The 18,366-nt window shown below is 39.9% G+C and overlaps 1 protein-coding gene across 12 annotated transcripts in view; it reads left to right on the top strand.

The window, feature by feature from the left end:
• Positions 1-18,366, top strand: part of LOC127799249 (uncharacterized) — an 83,641-nt gene that overhangs the window by 24,102 nt on the left and 41,173 nt on the right. For all 12 annotated transcript variants that reach the window (XM_052333107.1, XM_052333105.1, XM_052333106.1 and 9 more), the window contains 2 exons: positions 5,137-5,205; positions 5,299-5,355. In XM_052333107.1, coding sequence (XP_052189067.1) covers positions 5,137-5,205; positions 5,299-5,355 — 126 coding nt within the window. The remainder of the gene's footprint in view (positions 1-5,136; positions 5,206-5,298; positions 5,356-18,366) is intronic.

The following is an 18,366-nucleotide window of genomic DNA, read 5'->3' as shown; positions in this document are numbered from 1 at the left end:
CTTCATCCAATGGTCACAATCAGTTATGCTGTTCGTTTGTGGAAGAGGCAAGGAAGATTACCTCACCGGAACTGCAATGCAACCTCAAGAAACCGATCCTACCTACAAGATTTGGAAGGTAGAAAACAGCATGGTCATGTCATGGTTAATCAACTCCATGACGAATGCAACAGGAGAGAACTTCTTGTATTATAGAACCGCAAAGGAGATATGGGATGCGGTTAAGGAGACTTACTCCAATGCTGATAATACATCAGAAGTGTTCGGAATAAAGAGTATACTTCATGAATTAAGACAACGAGATATGTCTGTAACAGACTATTTCAATGCTTTAACTCGCCAATGGCAGCAACTGGATATTCTTGAAGAAAAATCATGGAAGTGCTCAGAAGATTCTCAACAATACAAGAAGATTGTTGAAAAAGATCGAGTCTACCAATTCCTCCTCGGACTCAACAAAGATTTGGATGATGTAAGGGGAAGAATACTAAGTATTAAGCCTCTTCCTAGTGTCAGGGAAGTCTTCTCAGAAGTTCGTAGGGAGGAAAGCCGGAAGAAACTAATGCTGGGATCACATCACCCTTTTCTCCCAGCTGAAAACTTTGCCATGATAGCCCAAGGAAATTCCTTTAACTGAGACAAACAGCAGAAGAATAGACCAGTGTGCGAACACTGCAAGAAAGTTGGGCATACTAAGGATATATGCTGGAAGCTTCACGGCAAACCAGCAAACTAGAAACCAGCCCGAGAGAAAGAAGGACGTGGAAATACTGCTGAATCCCAAACAAACGCTGAGGTCAATCCCTTCAGTAAAGAACAACTGGAAGCCCTTCAAAAGATCCTACAACAGACTCTTCAAAATAATACTACTAGATCTGGTACGCTAGCCTCAAAAGGTAACTTCCTTCATGCCCTAAGTGTCCAACAAGAAAACCCAAAGGCCTGGATAGTTGACTTAGGTGCAACAGATCATATGATAGGAGATATATCTTTATTTAACAAGTATACTTCGTGTCCTGATAGTAAGTATACTGTTCGCATAGCAGATGGAACTCTATCCCAAGTAAAAGGCATAGGATCTGTTATGATTTCAGGAAGCATCAACCTTGAATCAGTTCTTTATGTCCCTAATCTCAATTGTAACTTACTTTCAGTGAGTAAGCTGACAAAAGAAAAGAACTGCATCACTAAATTCTCTTCCAACTTGTGTGAATTTCAGGAATTGGACTTGGAGAAGAGGATTGGCAGTGCTAAGATGTGTTCAGGACTCTACTTCGAGATGAAGATGTTCAACTATCACAATCAGGTCCAAAACCATGTAGTGCTCTAAACTCTAGCTTAAATACCCTTAGTCTAGCCATGTTATGGCATTATCGATTAGGACATCCAAATTTCATGTATCTCAAGAAATTATTTCCCTCATTATTCAATAAGAAGGCTGTTCTTTATCAATGTGAGATTTGTCAACTTTCTAAGCATACTTGTGCTACATATCCTACTCGTTCGTACAAATCCTCTCATCCTTTTTCTATGATACATAGTGATATTTGGGGGCCATCTCGGGTCCACAATGTCACCGGTGCTAAGTGGTTTGTCACATTCATCGATGACCACACTAGACTCACTTGGGTGTTCCTAATGAAAGAGAAATCAAAACTTGGAAATATTTTTGAACACTTTCACAGCATGATCATGAATCAGTTTCAAACCAAGATTCAAGTGTTCAAAACTGATAATGGGCGAGAGTATTTCCATTCCAATCTTAATGCCTACCTATCCAAACATGGTATTGTTCACCAAACTTCATGTGTTGACACTCCACAACAAAATGGAGTTGCAGAAAGAAAAAATAGACACCTTTTGGAAGTCACCAAATCTCTTATGTTGGCATCCAACACTCCTAAACATCTTTGGGGTGAAGCAGTCCTCACTGCTACCTACCTTATAAACCGGATGCCTTCCTGTGTGTTGAACTTCAAAACCCCATCTCAAACTCTTCTTAAAACCTATCCTCACACCAAATTACTTTCATCCATTACCTTGAAAGTATTTGGGTGCACTGCCTTTATTCATAACACTCAGTCACAATGCAGCAAACTTGATCCAAAATCCATTAAGTGTGTCTTTCTTGGCTATTCATCTCATCAAAGGGGTTACAAATGCTATTCTCCAGCCACCAGAAAATTTTATAACACTATGGACATTACCTTCTTCGAAAATCAGCCTTTCTACATCAGAACTAATATTCAGGGGGAGAATCACCCTCATGAAGAATATCAGTTTCTGGATCTTCAAACTACCTCTATAACCCCTCTGCTTCAGCCTTCTAGTGATCCTAAGGAGCTGGTTGTGTATTCACGGCATCAGAAAACTCAAGGGAAAGTAGAGCACTGCAACATACCTACCATTGACCAAGAATCAACTCCAAATTCTGAACCTCTGGAAGTTGATACAGGTAATATACTTTCAGTTCCTACTCCTGAAGCTAACATTGAGATCCAAGTATAGGAGACCCAAGTACAAGAGATGTCAGCTGATTTAAACATGCCCATAGCCCTGCGGAAAGGAGTCAAATCCTGTACTCGACATCCAATAGCGAAATTTGTCTCATATGACAAATTATCGCCTAGTTTTTGTGCATTTTCTACCCAATTGGACAATGTACAGATTCCAAAAGATATTTATGAAGCTCTCCAAGAACCTAAGTGGAAGATGGCAGTAATGGATGAAATTACAGCACTTGAAAAGAATGGCACTTGGGTAATAATTGATCTTCCCAAAGGGAAACAACCAGTTGGTTGCAAGTGGATTTTTACAGTTAAATATAATGCTGATGGAAGTTTAAACCGATTCAAGGCTCGACTAGTTGCCAAAGGATTCACCCAATCTTATGGAATAGACTATGATGAGACATTTGCTCCTGTGGCCAAATTAAATTCAGTTCGAGTCCTACTTACCTTAGCAACAAACTTGGATTGGCCCCTTCACCAACTTGACATCAAGAATGCCTTTTTAAATGGTGACTTGGAAGAAGACGTGTATATGGAAATACCTCCAGGATTTGATAACCAAGGTAAGAATGGGAAAGTATGCAAACTTAGAAAATCACTATACGGGCTTAAGCAATCTCCAAGAGCATGGTTTGACCGACTCACTAGAGTTCTAAAAAGGTATGAATTCCTCCAATGCCAATCTGATCATACATTATTTGTGAAATTTTCAAAGGAAGGAAAGAGAGCTATTATTATTGTGTATGTGGATGATATAATTATCACAGGAGATTTCAATGAAGAAATTAGCAATGCAAAGAGACTATTAGCAAAGGAATTTGAAGTAAAAGACTTGGGATTCCTAAAGTACTTTCTAGGGATGGAAATAGCTCGATCAAAAGAGGGAATTTCTGTGACCCAAAGGAAATATGTATTAGACTTATTAAAGGAGACAGGTATGATCGGGTGCAAACCAGTTGAAACTCCAATGGATGCAACCTACAAGTTTGATGAAATTCAAGGAGACAGCTTAACAGACAAAGAAAGGTACCAACGGCTTGTGGGGAAACTAATTTACCTCTCCCATACCCGACCTGACATCGGATTTGCAGTGGGCATGGTAAGTCGAAGCATGAATAACCCAACAAAAGTGCATCTTAAGGCTGTTTATCGAATTCTTCAGTATCTAAAAAGAAATCCAGGTGAGGGACTATATTTCAAGAAAATAGGAAATAGAGGAATAGATGTGTTCACTAATGCAGACTGGGCTGGTTCCATAAGTGACCGACGATCCACAACAGGCTATTGTTCCTATGTTTGGGGAAGTCTTGTTACATGGAGGAGCAAAAATCAGTCAGTGGTTGTAAGGAGTAGTGCTGAAGCAGAATATCGGGCCATGTCTCATGGAATTTGTGAAGGAATATGGCTTATGAGACTGCTATGGGAGCTAAATATGCAACTCAGTATGTCTATGAGAGTATTATGTGATAACAAGGCCTCAATAAGTATTGCAAAAAATCCAGTCCATCATGATCGAACCAAGCACATAGAATTGGATCGACACTTCATTAAAGAAAAGTGGAAGCAGGTATAGTGAACTTAACTTATATTCCAACAGTGTCTCAAACTGCTGATATTCTAACAAAGGCACTGCCGAGACAAACCTTTGAGAAACTGAAGTCCAAGCTAGGCATGCTTGATATACACAGCCCAGCTTGAGGGGGAGTGTAGAATTCTAGCTGTGCATCAATATCCTTTGTGCCTCCTATCTGCTAGTGTCGTGAATGAAGAAAGGGATGCTGAGGCTTATCATCTGATGCGCAAGAAGAGTTTATCACCTTTAGAGATATCTTATTTATCTATTCATGTATTATGTTTATCTTATGAAATAATCTAATCCTAAAAATTAGGAGTCCTCATCCTAATATCTAGAAGCTAAAGTTTAGGAGATTTTTTAGGATATCTTAGCCAAAGTTCATGTATATATTGTAATCTATTCTCTCGGATTTGAGTATGAAAAAGAAGGAACGAGAAGTTCCAGTTTCTTCAATTTATTATAGGAATGAAACAGAAGGGGGTTTCGAAAGAATTTCAGATGGTTGAAATGGATTTGATTTCAGATAAAATTCAAGTTTGAATCCTAATGCTTTTAAATTAATTAGTTATTACCCTTGATTAATAATAAAACTTATGGGTGTCGCTCCCTAGAGTTTGGATAGATAAACTTAAGCTAAAGATGGAAGTTTGGGTTTAAGTAAACTCTAGTAAGGTAAGTGCTTGGCAATTAGCAAATTAAGTTGATTATTCATTTGAATTCCCCCCCCCCCCTCTATTTTTGGGTGATGAATAGCCTAACATGTTGTCAGAGCATGTTTTGGATCCTTGATATTAATTAATATGAGACTGCTTTTAGATTTCAGCTAACTGACATTATTTCATTAATATATGTTGCATTATCTTACATGCAACAAGTGCAAGGAAACTGTGTGCATTAGGGAAATAAATATCTATTGGGATTTTAGTTCTGGATCTTGTTTTGCCTGCTTTTCAATGTTTTCTTCTTAAACCTGTTTGCTGCTCTCTCTCTCTCCAGGTAAACATGTGTTTTACGTTCTATCTTTACTTAAAATTCTGATGTAACTTTCAGGTGCTTTATCTGCAAGGAGATGAGAAAGATGCAGAGACCCTTATTCAGGATTCTGTTATGATACTTGAGGCGTGTCACTTAATCCTTCAACAAAATGATGGTTTTGAGCTTCAAAAACATTTCTCTTCTTCTTATTGTGGTTATTCTCATATTACCTTGTAGGAAGGTGGGCTTGGGGAATCAAACATATGCCTCAGGAGACGGTGCCATCTTGCACAGGTTATACTTCCATCATCTACTATCTAGGGAAGGCTCTGAAAATATGCTGTGAGCTCAAGACCTTATCTGCTACAATTGCTTGATATAATCTGCATTAATGCTCCTCTTAGTTTTTTCTCAAGCAAGAATTTTTATGCTTTCAAGTTAGAAAAGTAAGGTCTGTTAGTTTTGTCCCCCTAGAGCTACAATTAATTAGCCTAATCAGGCTGCCAAGCACGCATGAAATTGATCTTGCTTCCTTAGTGAAAGCTTCCCAATGATCTTGATTCAAGAGAAGCAGATACAACATGATCTTTATGGCATCAGTTAGTATATTTGCTGAAAAGTGCTGTATGATTACACTTGCCAAGAAAGATAAAGTACTTTAATTGTGTCACACTATGATCATCATCGTTTCACAGTAAGACCTATATACTTCACACCCTCAATGTTAAATTGCTAATTTGCCTCCAATTTGTAAGCACAGAAAGATAATAATAAAAATATAAGAATATATATATATACATATATACATATATAGAGAAATATGTAAGATAATAAAACCAGGATAAAACAACAACATATCCAGCCTTTATCCCATTATGTGGGGTTGGCTACATGAATTCTAGACTTCCATGTATTTATGTCTTTTGTCATATCTTCATATAGATCCATACACTTCATATCAAACTTTAATGTCTCTCCCAAAGTCTTTTTGGGTCTGCCTCTACCTCTTTTTTTGACTAATTGTTCCATTTCATCAACTCTTCTCACAGGAGCGTCTTTTGGTCTCATTCTCACATGACCAAACCATCTTAGTTTAGTCTCTCTCATCTTCTCCTCGATTGGCACTACTCCTATCTTATTACGAATAGCTTCATTTCTAATTTTATCTTTTCTTGTATGGCTGCACATCTATCTTAACATCTTCATCTCTGCTACGCTCGTCTTTTACTCATGCTGGTATTTGACTGCCCAACATTATGGAGTTGGACTCTGCAACTCGAAACCCTTAGCCAAAGTGGATTAGTATGATAAGTCACATATATATGCTGTGTAGAGATTTTTGGAGGCCAAAACCATCCATATCCTCATAGGATATGGGTTGGCAGTGGCATAAATCAAACCAACTCTGAATAGGTAGTTATCTATGTATACGCATTTGAGGTAGAGGAAGATAACACATAATAAAGTGCGATTTAGCTTAAAAGATAGAGAGTGAGAGAGGGTATTTGCAGAGAGAGAAAAGGGACCTACTAGAGGAAGAAGAACTAGTTGCAGGCAAACTCCAAATTCAAATAAGCCTTCATTGCCTCCTTATATTTCATCTGACTGTTCTTTCACTAAACAAGAGAAATCTGTCAAACCCCAAAACCATAGCAATTGAACAAAGGAAGCCAAGAAACCAAACAGGAAGGATCCAACCCCATGACTTGTAGAAATATATTTCTTTTTTTTTTTTTTGTTTGGCCTAAGAGAAAACATCTTTTTGCTATTCTTTATTGCCAAATGTGGTCATGTTAAGAATGTCTATGATGAATGTTTTGGTCAATTAATTCATTGGGGGGATTGAAGCCCCAACTCATGCTCAAGTATCGGAGAGAGAAACCCAAATTGGTTAAACTTACCCGAGAGAGATAGACCCAATTTTGGTGGTGTTGGTAGTGATGTGGGGTCCAATTGTAGGAGATTAAAATTTTGTCTTAGAGCTTCAATTTCAAGACAACTAATTGAATAGAAATCACATGGTTGTTGACTGGGTTGAACATGTAACCTCTAATTGGTGAATTATAAGGGGAATTATTACTTTGTCATAGATGAAGTAGTAGTGTTTAATAATTATAAATTAGGTTAATTTTAGGTTAGCACAGGTTTTTGCTTTTGGAAAATTAGGATATTCCCCATGCCTATCACATCCTCCCATTCCGACACTGCCTCCACCAATTCCTATTGAGTGCACATCCTCTTGAATTACATATCCATCTAGTTGCCCTTCTCATCTTGCTTTAGAAGTGCGTTGAGTAGAGCAATTGATATCCAATACTTCATGTGGAACTCTAGTTTCAACTTTCTACTATAACCCTAAATGTCCTCACTCAAAAGCATTAAAAGAAGTTGGCTCTTGGGTTCATAGGACTGAGTAATATACCCAAGATTTTCCTAGTAACTATCATTGTGGGATTGGATAATAACAAACTCTCCTTTAATTCTTGGCTTCCTTGCTAGGTTGAAAATCTTTTCCCAATATGGTTGTGATATTATAGCACAAGGACCAGATGAGTGGTTATTTTGTGATATGTATGTTTTAAAAAGTTATTCCCATGCAAGATTTTGTATTGTTTTGACATGATATTTTATATTCTCAACTGTTATTTAATATATATAACATGATGAATATTTATGCCAACAAGCTTTGAACATGGATGGAAAAATTGTTACATTGAGAAACATGAAAGATATTTACTTTATGGTGAGAGCATGTGGTTATGTGATATGATGGGGCGATTCTGCTCAACAGTAGGGGAAAAGACCAGCTGCATCCCTACTGACTCTATTGGGTGCTTGTGGGAGTAGTGGAATGGACCCTGGTATAATATGCATTGTGGGTTCATGGGCTACATATAAACACCCATTAAGATGACTATGGTTTTGGTGATGGATTATTGATTAATGTGATTGATGGTTTCCTGTGTTGTATGAGTTTAATACCCTGGGGTGGATATATGCCACACTTCTATTGCTATGCCACGTGACATGATTTAGTTGCTGCATTGGAAATATTTTGGACAGAAATCATTTTTATTTTATACATATGAAAATACAATGTTTTTGGATATGATCTATTACATGTTGAGTGCCTGTCACTGAGCTTTGAGCTCACCACTCCACCTAACGTTTTTCAGTTGGTCAATAAGATGCTTAGGAGCGGACTTAGATCAAGGGAACTATTAGTGTTCTCTTTAGGACTATCCTATATATTTTATTGGACATGTAATGATAAGACTTTGTAGTTGGTTATTCTAGATTTTATACATCACTGTTGGTTTTTAATGATTGAGGTGATTGATGGATGATAGGCGTCAAATTCTAAGTTTCAAACTAGGGACCACGATCGTTGGTATTGCCAAAAGTGGGGGTGTGACATGGGATGCATGATAAATGTGTGTGGACATACTGCTTGGAGAAAGCTAATGTGTGGCTTGTAATAACTAGTGGCTTTAAAGCCATAAATGATGTGATGACCCTTGTGCATAGGTAATGAATGTTAGCCAAGGGCATGCTTAAGGCCCTTGAACTACGGGATGAAATGATGCCAATAGGAGAAAAGGGGTCTTGAACCCTAGGGTGGCACCTGATGAACGAGTTTTGAAACCATAGGGGCTGCCTTCATAGGATGTATGATGTTTATTGAGTGTGCGAATGGCATATCATACCATCCCAAGCTTTATAGAGAATATAATCTCATGCTTTGCATCTTAATATTATAAGACCATGCAAGGGATGGGGAAGAACACCAACCTGGGGTTTTAGATGAAAAGATGTGTAACCTATGTATGCATTTTTTGGAACATAATGTATGTCACGTTCTAACGGCTTGGGTGGCTTACACGTGAGGGTAGTTATAGATGTTATGAATTGTACCTAGAGATGGCTACATGCAATAGAATTTTTTCAGTTTTGGTGGGATTTGAGGCATGGGGACTCAATATATAAAGGTTTGATCCCCATCAGCCTAGAGGCATTGAAAAATTCAATAAAATTCAATCTGAATTTCCCCCTCATCGTTCTCTCTCTCTCTCCTTGTTTCTCTCTCTTTTTCCTCTTTGTTTCTCCCATCCCTTTACTGAATTTTCTCTGATCACACTAATCAGTGAGAATTTGACGTCATATCAAAAATTTGACAAATTTGGTATCAGAGCTTGACCCTAGCCAATGAGAATTTGGTAGAGTTTCAATGCCGGAGGGAACGGGGATGAAGAATTCAGAGTCACAACTACAATAGTTCAATTCAACTGTCTTGGATCTTTAAGCTTGTGTGGAATTGTTGGAGATCGGATCAATCAAGAACCATGAAGCAATCATGGCGATGGATAGGAAAATGGATAATTCCATGGAAGGCTTGGAAAGAAGATTAGATGGAGCGATCTCACAGATTAGGGAGGAGGTGGGAACCTAGATTCGGGATCAGCTCTAGAGTTTCATGGTGATGTTTACTTGACAGAATTAGGTAAGAATCTCTCCCGATTTTCCTCCTAGAGAGAGGACAAAACCAATCTTAACTGGACATGGAGTAGGTAATGCGAATGCTGGTCCCTCAGAAATTGAGGTGGATCCAACAGAAGTAGAGGAGAATGTGGTGGAACGATGGCGAAAGGGATCAACTGTTCCAAACCAGCTGGGGTTTTTGATGCCTAAATTAGAGATCCCTATGTTTGATGGGGTTAATCCACGATGATGGGTAAGGAGGTGTGAACGGATGTTCAATTGGTATAATGTGCCAAAAAGACACCGGGTGGCTCTGGCGGCTGCCTATTTTAATGATGCTAGGGATGCCTTGTATCAAGGCTGTTTGAAGGTAAGGGGGGAGTGTATGGGAAGAATTTGCAAATAAGTTGTATGAAAGATTTGAGGACAGAAATAGGATGGATGTAGTAGAAGAATTTAACAAACTTAAGCAAGAATGAGGAGTACAATCGTACCAAGTTTGATTTGAGGAACTGAAGTCCCTCGTGCTCAATCTCAACCCCCACCTCTTTGAGGCATACTTTGTTTCCAGCTTCGTGAGTGGGTTGAGTGAGGAACTTAGATCCATGGTGAAGATGCTACAATGGGGAGTGGTGGAACAAGCAGTCGAGAGTGCTAGGCTAAAGGAGTTAATGGTGGAAGCAATAATAAAGAAACAGAGACAACAGTCGAGGGGAATGATCATTGGTACTACATCATAAGCAAATAAGGGGTATGACAAGGAAATGATTAGAATGAACTAGGGGTCAAAAAGGGTGATGATTTCCACCCCTGCTAAACCTATGGCAGTGCAGGGTGGGAGGATGATTGAACAGAGAAGGCAGGCAGAGCTGTGTTTCAAATGTGGAGACCAGTACTTTCCTGGACACCAATGCAAGAGGCAATTGCTCTTGCTTGAAGGGAAGGATGCTATTTTGGTAGAAGAGGAGGAAATAGAAGAACCGATGTGTCACGACCCCAAGAATCCCCAAGGATAGATTAGTAATTGTTAGTGAGTATTTAATGCAAGGCAGCAGCAAGGAATGGAAGCTTCCTAATTCAGCCGATATCTAAGGATTACGATTGGCTATTCTTTTAGTCAATCAATTAGTCTCTTATATCTTTCTATTCTTAGTTGATCTTGTGCCTAGGATAGGATCATCTAAAGTAGGAATGTAAATCTGTATATAGCCTTTTGTTTCTTTATTTATAGTTTCTAAAAATAGGTTCTTGTATAGCAGTTAGAATCTTCCTAAAATTAGCAAGAAGATGATTCTTATTTATTGTACTCGTGTGCTTCTTGATTGAAAAAGATTAAAAGACCATTCATTTTTTCAGTTGATAGTAATATGAATTACATGTATTTCTCTTTTAGTTGTACTCTTATTTTGTAGCTGTTAGTACCTTCCTTGGTAAAGCCTATAAATAGGATAAGGTAGTTAGAGAATGGTATGTTTTGAATGATAATTGAATTCAATTTTCCCTCTCTTCAATTCTCTCTCGTTTCCTTCTGAGATCTCTCTAACCTCTCCCTTTCTCTGCTCTGTCTGCAACTCTACCTCATTTATGTCTATTATCTTCCCTATTTTTGTCCAATTCTCTCTCCAATCCTTCTGTTATTGGTCCTAATTCCCTCGGATTCTTTCGATTTCCAATCCAAACCCTAGGCTAAACTCTAGATACATGGCAATTGGTATCAGAGTAGTTGTTCCTTGGGTGTGAGTTCAAAAATTCAATAGTGTCCGATCTGATTCAGAAGTAATCAAGCTAGATTCGAAGTAGAGCCAATCGATCATTGGAAGCAAGTTCAGGGGATTCGTAGTGGAAGCGGTTGAGTTATAGATCTTGGTGACTCTGACAGATATGAGCGAGCAAGTAATTCTCCCTCCGAGTCTTGAAGACAAGTAGGCCAGGCGGTTCCAAAGATAGTTCTGGCGATCTTAGTAGCAGGTTGGGACACACAGAGTTCGACAATTGGGTGCAGAACCAATTGAGCAATGATTTTAGGAGATTCTAGCGAATTCAGGAGTTTCGACAATTTCAATTGGCCTCGATGTTGGTAGGTGAGCGTGATTAGTGATTCCAACTTGATCCTGGAGGGTTATAATGGCGAATTAGTGAAGCGGATACAGAGGCGACTTGAAGAGATTGGCGGAACAGGCCAACGATTGTTAGTTGTGATTTCTGACAAGCTAGGTGAACTCTATTAGCAGATCCGTTGAAGCCAAGCTAGCCGATTTCTGACTGTGACAGAAGTGGATTCAGGATTGCTAACCAAAGGTGTAGCAACTGACCAAGGTGAGTACAATAAACGATTGCATCAGGCGAGTTCAGGTGATCTAGGCCACCAATTCCTTAACCCTGGCGATTTCAAATTTGAATGGGACTCAGGCGAGTTTGGTTTAAAGGAAGCAGATGCTATATCGGATTAGCTTCCGAACTTACTGAAAACTGAGGACCAATTGGATTTGGAACACAACATTGATTCATTAGATGTCCCAGTCATGAAGCAGGTCAAAGTTGATATTGGTGATGCCTCTGACAACAATTCTTGGTTGGATCAAGTCTTTGCTACTCCACAAGCAGTCAAAGAAGTTCTAATTGGGTAATCTAAATTGGAGCCGTCTTATATTGGCTCTAAGGAAACTGCTTACAAGGATGATGAGGTCCTAAGACTAGAGGAAGACAGTCTGCCTGTTCAACATTTTCCTATTGCAATTGAGCATTTCGTTAGACAATCCTCTGGGCTCAAAACAACCAACATTGAAGATGATGAGATGAGGAGAACATATGTAAACAGAGATTGAGTTCCATTACTAGCTTTTCTTGCGGTAACTGGTCAGATGTGTGAACTTCAAACTGATCATCACTTGTAGGTTTCAACTATCAACTATGATAGTCAAGGAGTGGTTGATCATGTTCTTAAATGGGAGTCCAATCTTAATCTAACTATTGCAATAGGTAGTTATATTTGGCTCAAACTCAATAAGGTTACTTCTAGTGAAGTTTTGGATCAACTTATGCTTGGAATTGCTCATGCGAACCTAAGAGCACAGAGGAAGAGGTCTAGGAGGAGAAAGAAAGAAAGAAGAATAAAACAGAGAGAGAAAGCTGGGATTAGATGAGAGCTATGGCCAATCGCTATAAGTTCTTGGGGACAAGAACTCTTTCAAGGAGGGGGGAGTTGTCATGACCCCAAGAACCCCCAAGGATAGATTAGTAATATGAATTACATGTATTTCTCTTTTAGTTGTACTCTTATTTTGTAGCTGTTAGTACCTTCCTTGGTAAAGCTTATAAATAGGATAAGGTAGTTAGAGAATGGTATGTTTTGAATGATAATTGAATTCAACTTTCCCTCTCACCAATTCTCTCCTGTTTCCCTTTGCTATCTCTCTAATCTTTCCCTTTCTTTGCTTTGTTTGCAACTCTCCCTCATTTCTGTTTATTAACTTCCCCATTTCTGTCCAATTCTCCCTCCAATCCTTTTGTTATTGGTCCTAATTCCCTCGGATATTTCCAATCCAAACCCTAGGCTAAACCCTAGGTACATGACCCAATGGAATTGGAATGGGAGGACAATGGGGGAGATCTCCCTACATGCTCTCAAAGGCTTAGCCAACAATAAGATTATCAAGGTTGAAGGGAAAGTGCAGGAGTATAGCCTTATGATTTTGATTGATAATGGGAGTACCCACACTTTCTTGAATGAAAATATGGCTAAGAAATCAAATTGTAGACTCACGGGAACTCAGCCATTGACAGTCACTGTGGCTAATGGCAATAAGGTGTTGAGTAATTCAGCTTGTGCAAGTTTTTGCTGGGGAGATGCAAGGGGAGTTGTTTGAAGCTGATCCGAGGCTTCTTAAACTAGGGGGTTGTGATGTAGTGCTGGCGGTGGATTGGATGAAACATGTGAGTCCAATAAATTTTGATTTTAACGGATGGAAGTGACGTTTGAGAAGAAGGGTAAGAAGTTGACACTTACTAGCAGTAGGGAGACTGGGACTTGTAAGATGATCACGAGAAAGAAGCTTCAAAAGATGTTCAAGAACAAATGGGCCCAAGTTGCCCAACTATTCTCCATCTAGACTATGGAGGTGACAGAGGAGATTATGGAGTAGGAAGGGGAGTTACAGCTGGTTATCAACACCCGGACTTTGAACAACTTGGAGGTACACCAATTACACCTACTTAATATGCTCTTGGCTGAATTTGAGGACCTCTTTGTAGAACCTAACTCCTTGCCACCTAATCGATCTTTCGATCATTCCATCAACCTTAAACCCAACTCAGAGCCCATCAACGTTAGATCCTACCGTTATCCCCCAAACCAAAAGACAGAGATCAAAAAGATGGTTAAGGAAATGTTGCACAAATCCTTAATTAGACCCAACCAAAGCCCCTATGCATCCCTCGTCCTACTTGTCAAGAAAAAGGATGGATCATGGTGTTTCTATGTTAACTACCGTCAACTCAACACCCTGACCATTAAAGACAAGTTTCCCATACCAATCATTGAAGATTTGCTAGATGAGTTAAGGAATGCCACAATTTTTTCCAAGTTAGACCTACGTTCAGGCGATCATCAAATTCGAATGAACCCAAATGACGTCCCCAAAACCGCTTTCAAACCCGTCATGGCCATTACGAGTTCTTGGTGATGCCATTCGGGCTCACAAATGCCCCTACCACATTTCAATCCCTAATGAACTGAGTCTTTGAGCCATTCCTATGCCAATTTATCTTGGTTTTCTTTGATGACATACGCGTATACAGTCAAACCTTTAACCAACACCTAGATCACCTAAGGGCTACATTTGAGATTCTCAAGTCTAACCAATTGTATATTAAGAGGTCGAAATGTGCGTTCGGTTAAAGACAAGTGGAATACATTGGTATGTTATTTCTGGTGCTGGGGTGAGCATCGACCCAAGGAAGGTGGTAGTAATGGTGGCATGGCTGAGACCTACTAACATAAAGGCATTGAGGGGATTTTTGGGGTTGATAGAGTACTACAGAAGGTTTATGAAACATTATGGAATCATAAGTAGGCCTTTGACGAAATTTTTGAAGAAGAATGTTTTTTTTTTTTTTTTAAATGTAGGAATCAAAGGAAGCCCGATACATAAGCCTCTGGCAGAGACCGACACCTTTTCCCCTATATGGGCACCAACCCAAGCAAGCAGTCAAGTCGGGCTAGGTAAATCTGTGTCGAAGACCTATGCCCGTGGCCCCCCTATAGCATATGCGATACCTACTGCGCTGCACAGGATTCGAACATGCAACCTTGGCATACCTAGCACCTAAATCCCACGCAGTCGACCGCTTGAGCTACCTCGAGGGGTTGAAGAAGGATGGGTTTAAATGGGGTTCTGAAGCAAAAACAACTTTTTTACAGTTGAAGGAGGCTATGAACAAGGCACAAGTGATGGGATTACTGGATTTTGGTAAACCCTTCACCTTGGAGACTGATGCCTGCAATATTGGGGTTGGGGTGATGCTGATGCAAGATGGAAGACCTTGGGCGTACCTCAGCTAAGCCTTATCCCCTAGGCACTTGGGGTTGGGTATTTATGAGAAAGAGCTATTAGCTGTCTTAATGGCTATGGAGAAATGGAGACACTACTTGGAGGGGAGTAAATTCATAATTAGGACGGATCATGAGAGCCTAAAATTCTTGCTACAACAGAGGCTTCATACGCACTTACAAAGGAAGGGAATGGCTAAACTAATGGGCTTGGATTATATCATACAGTATAAGAAGGGAAGAGAGAATGTGATAGTTGATGCTCTGTCCAGATGCCACGAAGAAGGATCCTTAGCCGCTATTACAGTCATAACTCCTGATTGGTATCAGGAGGTGGTGATCAGTTATGAAAGAGATGAGAAAATTAAGGAGTTACTGGAACAACTAATATTGGACCCCAATGGGAAGCCAGGATATCGAATCACCCCTTTTGTAAGTGTGGTGAAGTCACCCCTATATTGCATAGGAAGTGGCAAGGAATTTTTTGGATCAAGTGGTGAAGTTACATGGGATTCCCCAATCTATAATCTCTGATAGAGATAAGATATTTACTAGATTGTTCTGGCAGGAGTTGATGTAGTCATTGGGAATTAAACTCAAAATGTCCACAACCTACCATCCCCAGACGAATGGGTAGACCTCTAGGGTGAATCAGTGTGTAGAGAATTACCTACAATGCCTATGCTTCCTACACCCCAAGAGCTGGCACAAATGGATATCACTTGCACAATGGTGGTACAATTCCAGCCACCAGCGCTCAAAAGGTCCCCATTTGAACCTTTTTTTGGCTACAGACCCCCACTACTTCCTGCAATGGGGGAGCATACTACAGTAGCTACAGTGGAGTCTTACCTGCAACAGAGGCAACGGGTCCTACAACAACTAAAGAAAGAGTTGGCTGTCACGGCTGATGACTCGAGTTGGCTAGCTGATTTAGAGTTAATTAGCAATAGCAGTAGTGAAGTGGGTGTAGAGAGAAAGAAAGAGAGAAATAGCAAGGGAGAACAGAAGAATATAGAGAGAAAGAGAGAAATCCAAACTCTGTTGATATTCTCGTTAACGGACCCAAGGGTCTAAGAAGGATATATAGGCCTCTGCACATGGATGTAGCCCAGAGGATTCCTTCCCTAAACGGTTATAACAACCATTTTGTCCTATTTTAGCCCTTACACATGGGCTTCTTTTGGAATATTCTCTCTAACAAACTATTACAGCTGGAAATTAAAACAAAAGCAATAACAGAATCTAAAGCAAGCAATAACATAATGCAAATGAAAGAAAATTAGGAAGAATATCGCCCGTGTGTGACATTGGCCATGGCTCAAAATCGCATGAAGCAATTTGCAGATCGAAGAAGAAGTGAAAGGGAGTTCACCGTAGGGGAGGAAGTCTACCTAAAACTCAGGCCTGCTCATCTTAAGGCTATCGCACAAGGGTAGGTGACTAAGTTGAGTCCAAGGTACTACGAACGATTTCCTATACTGGCTAAGGTGGGAAATGTGGCTTATAAGCTAATGTGAACGATAAAGATGCAAAGACAAGGGTTGTCCAAGAGCATGTAATTCCAAGTCTTGGATCAATTACTCGTTTAAGGGCTAAACAATTCTAAAATGAACTTGAGTTATTTATTGGGAAGACTCCAGCCCATTTGGAGGAGTTAGAGTTCAAAGTGAAGGAGTTAAAGTCTAAATTAATCACATTGCTCACTTGCTTGGAAGGTCAGTCACGAAATTGATCAAAGGGGTAATTTTGGAATCCCATAACTTTTGAATGGCTTGGAATTAAAAGGCGTGCCATATGTCAACGGAAAATTCAAGATCTCAACTACAACTTTCTATATTGATGGGCCCCATTTCAATTTTCCAGCTATATTTTATGACCGTTTCAAGTTTAGTGGTCAGTACTCAATGGGTGGAGCGGGAATTACGGATTTTTGGGCATTTTTTGAATATTTGTTCACCAAACATTTATGACCTTGATTTTGAACTTTATTATTATTATTATTATTATTATTATTATTATTATTATTATTATTATTATTATTATTATTATTATTATTATGTCTTCCACATTTGAATTTACATTTTTGCTTTAATTATTTTGTCACCCATGCTTGGAAGGATGTTCCAAGACTAGTGTTGAGTTATATGGTTATAGTCTAAGGTTAATCCTATGATAGAGTCCATGGCCCATTGTATTTGTATATATATATAGATGTATAGTCTATGAATTTAATTAAGTGGTTTTATACATATTAAAAGCTAAGTTTATTTCCTAAGCTTCACATGGTATCAGAGCCAAACTACAAACCCTAGCCGCCGCCGCCCACATCACCGACGAACACCGTCGGTCGCGTCGCTACTGACCGCCGCAGCTTGCCGTGCCACCCCCTTCGCCGCCCACCGATCTGTTGACCCTCGGAGGATCGTCGCTGTTGCCGCCGCCATGCACCGCCTCTCTCGCACTGTTCACGAAGACGTTTTTGCTTCGATCTCTCTCACCAGTGCTCCGATCACAACGCCGTCTTCACCATTGGACTCGCCTCCTTCAGTCCATCCCAGCGCCGGTGGTTTCGTCGCCATCCGTTGCCATCCGCAGCCGTCGGTCATGGGCATCCGCCATCTGCCGTCGCTCCAGCGTGCCTGTTCTCTGTGCTGGATCATCCAGCCTTTATTTTTTGGCTTATTTGACCCTTTTGTTTTAGATCTGTTGATCTTGTAGGGCTCCCTTTTATCCAACATGGCTGGTACTAGTAAATCTGGCTCCTTTTCTGGTATTTTGTCTCCCTCTCCAGCCATTGCTACTGAGAAGTTGATGGGTAGTTCCAATTATATCTCTTGGTCCAAGGCGGTTGAACTATGGTGTATGGGTCAAGGTTTACAGGATCATCTAACTACCAAGGCCGAGAATGTGACCACAAACAAACCTGAGTGGCAGAGAGCTGATGCTCTGTTGTGCAGTCTCCTGTGGCAGTCAATTTATCCATCTCTTCATCCGATCTATACTAACTATACCACGTGCTGTGAATTGTGAGCTCAGGCTAAGGCGTTATACATTAATGACATTCAACGCCTGTATTCAGTGGTGTCTAATTTGCTCAGTTTATGACAACAAGGTTTGACTCTTCCTGATTTTCTTGGTCGGATGGCCTCTATTAAAGCTGAATTTAACTCTTTGTTACCTGCTGGTAAGACTACTGCAGAGGATCTAGCTCAGTGGGATAAGTTCTTCATGGTGTGTACTCTTGCTGCCATTGGTCCTGAGCTTGCTCCTATTCG

This window comes from Diospyros lotus, chromosome 4 (assembly GCF_014633365.1).
Source record: "Diospyros lotus cultivar Yz01 chromosome 4, ASM1463336v1, whole genome shotgun sequence".
Taxonomy (NCBI): domain Eukaryota; kingdom Viridiplantae; phylum Streptophyta; class Magnoliopsida; order Ericales; family Ebenaceae; genus Diospyros; species Diospyros lotus.
The sequence above is the reverse complement of the archived record's forward strand: the minus strand, read 5'-3'. Positions and strand labels throughout refer to the sequence as shown.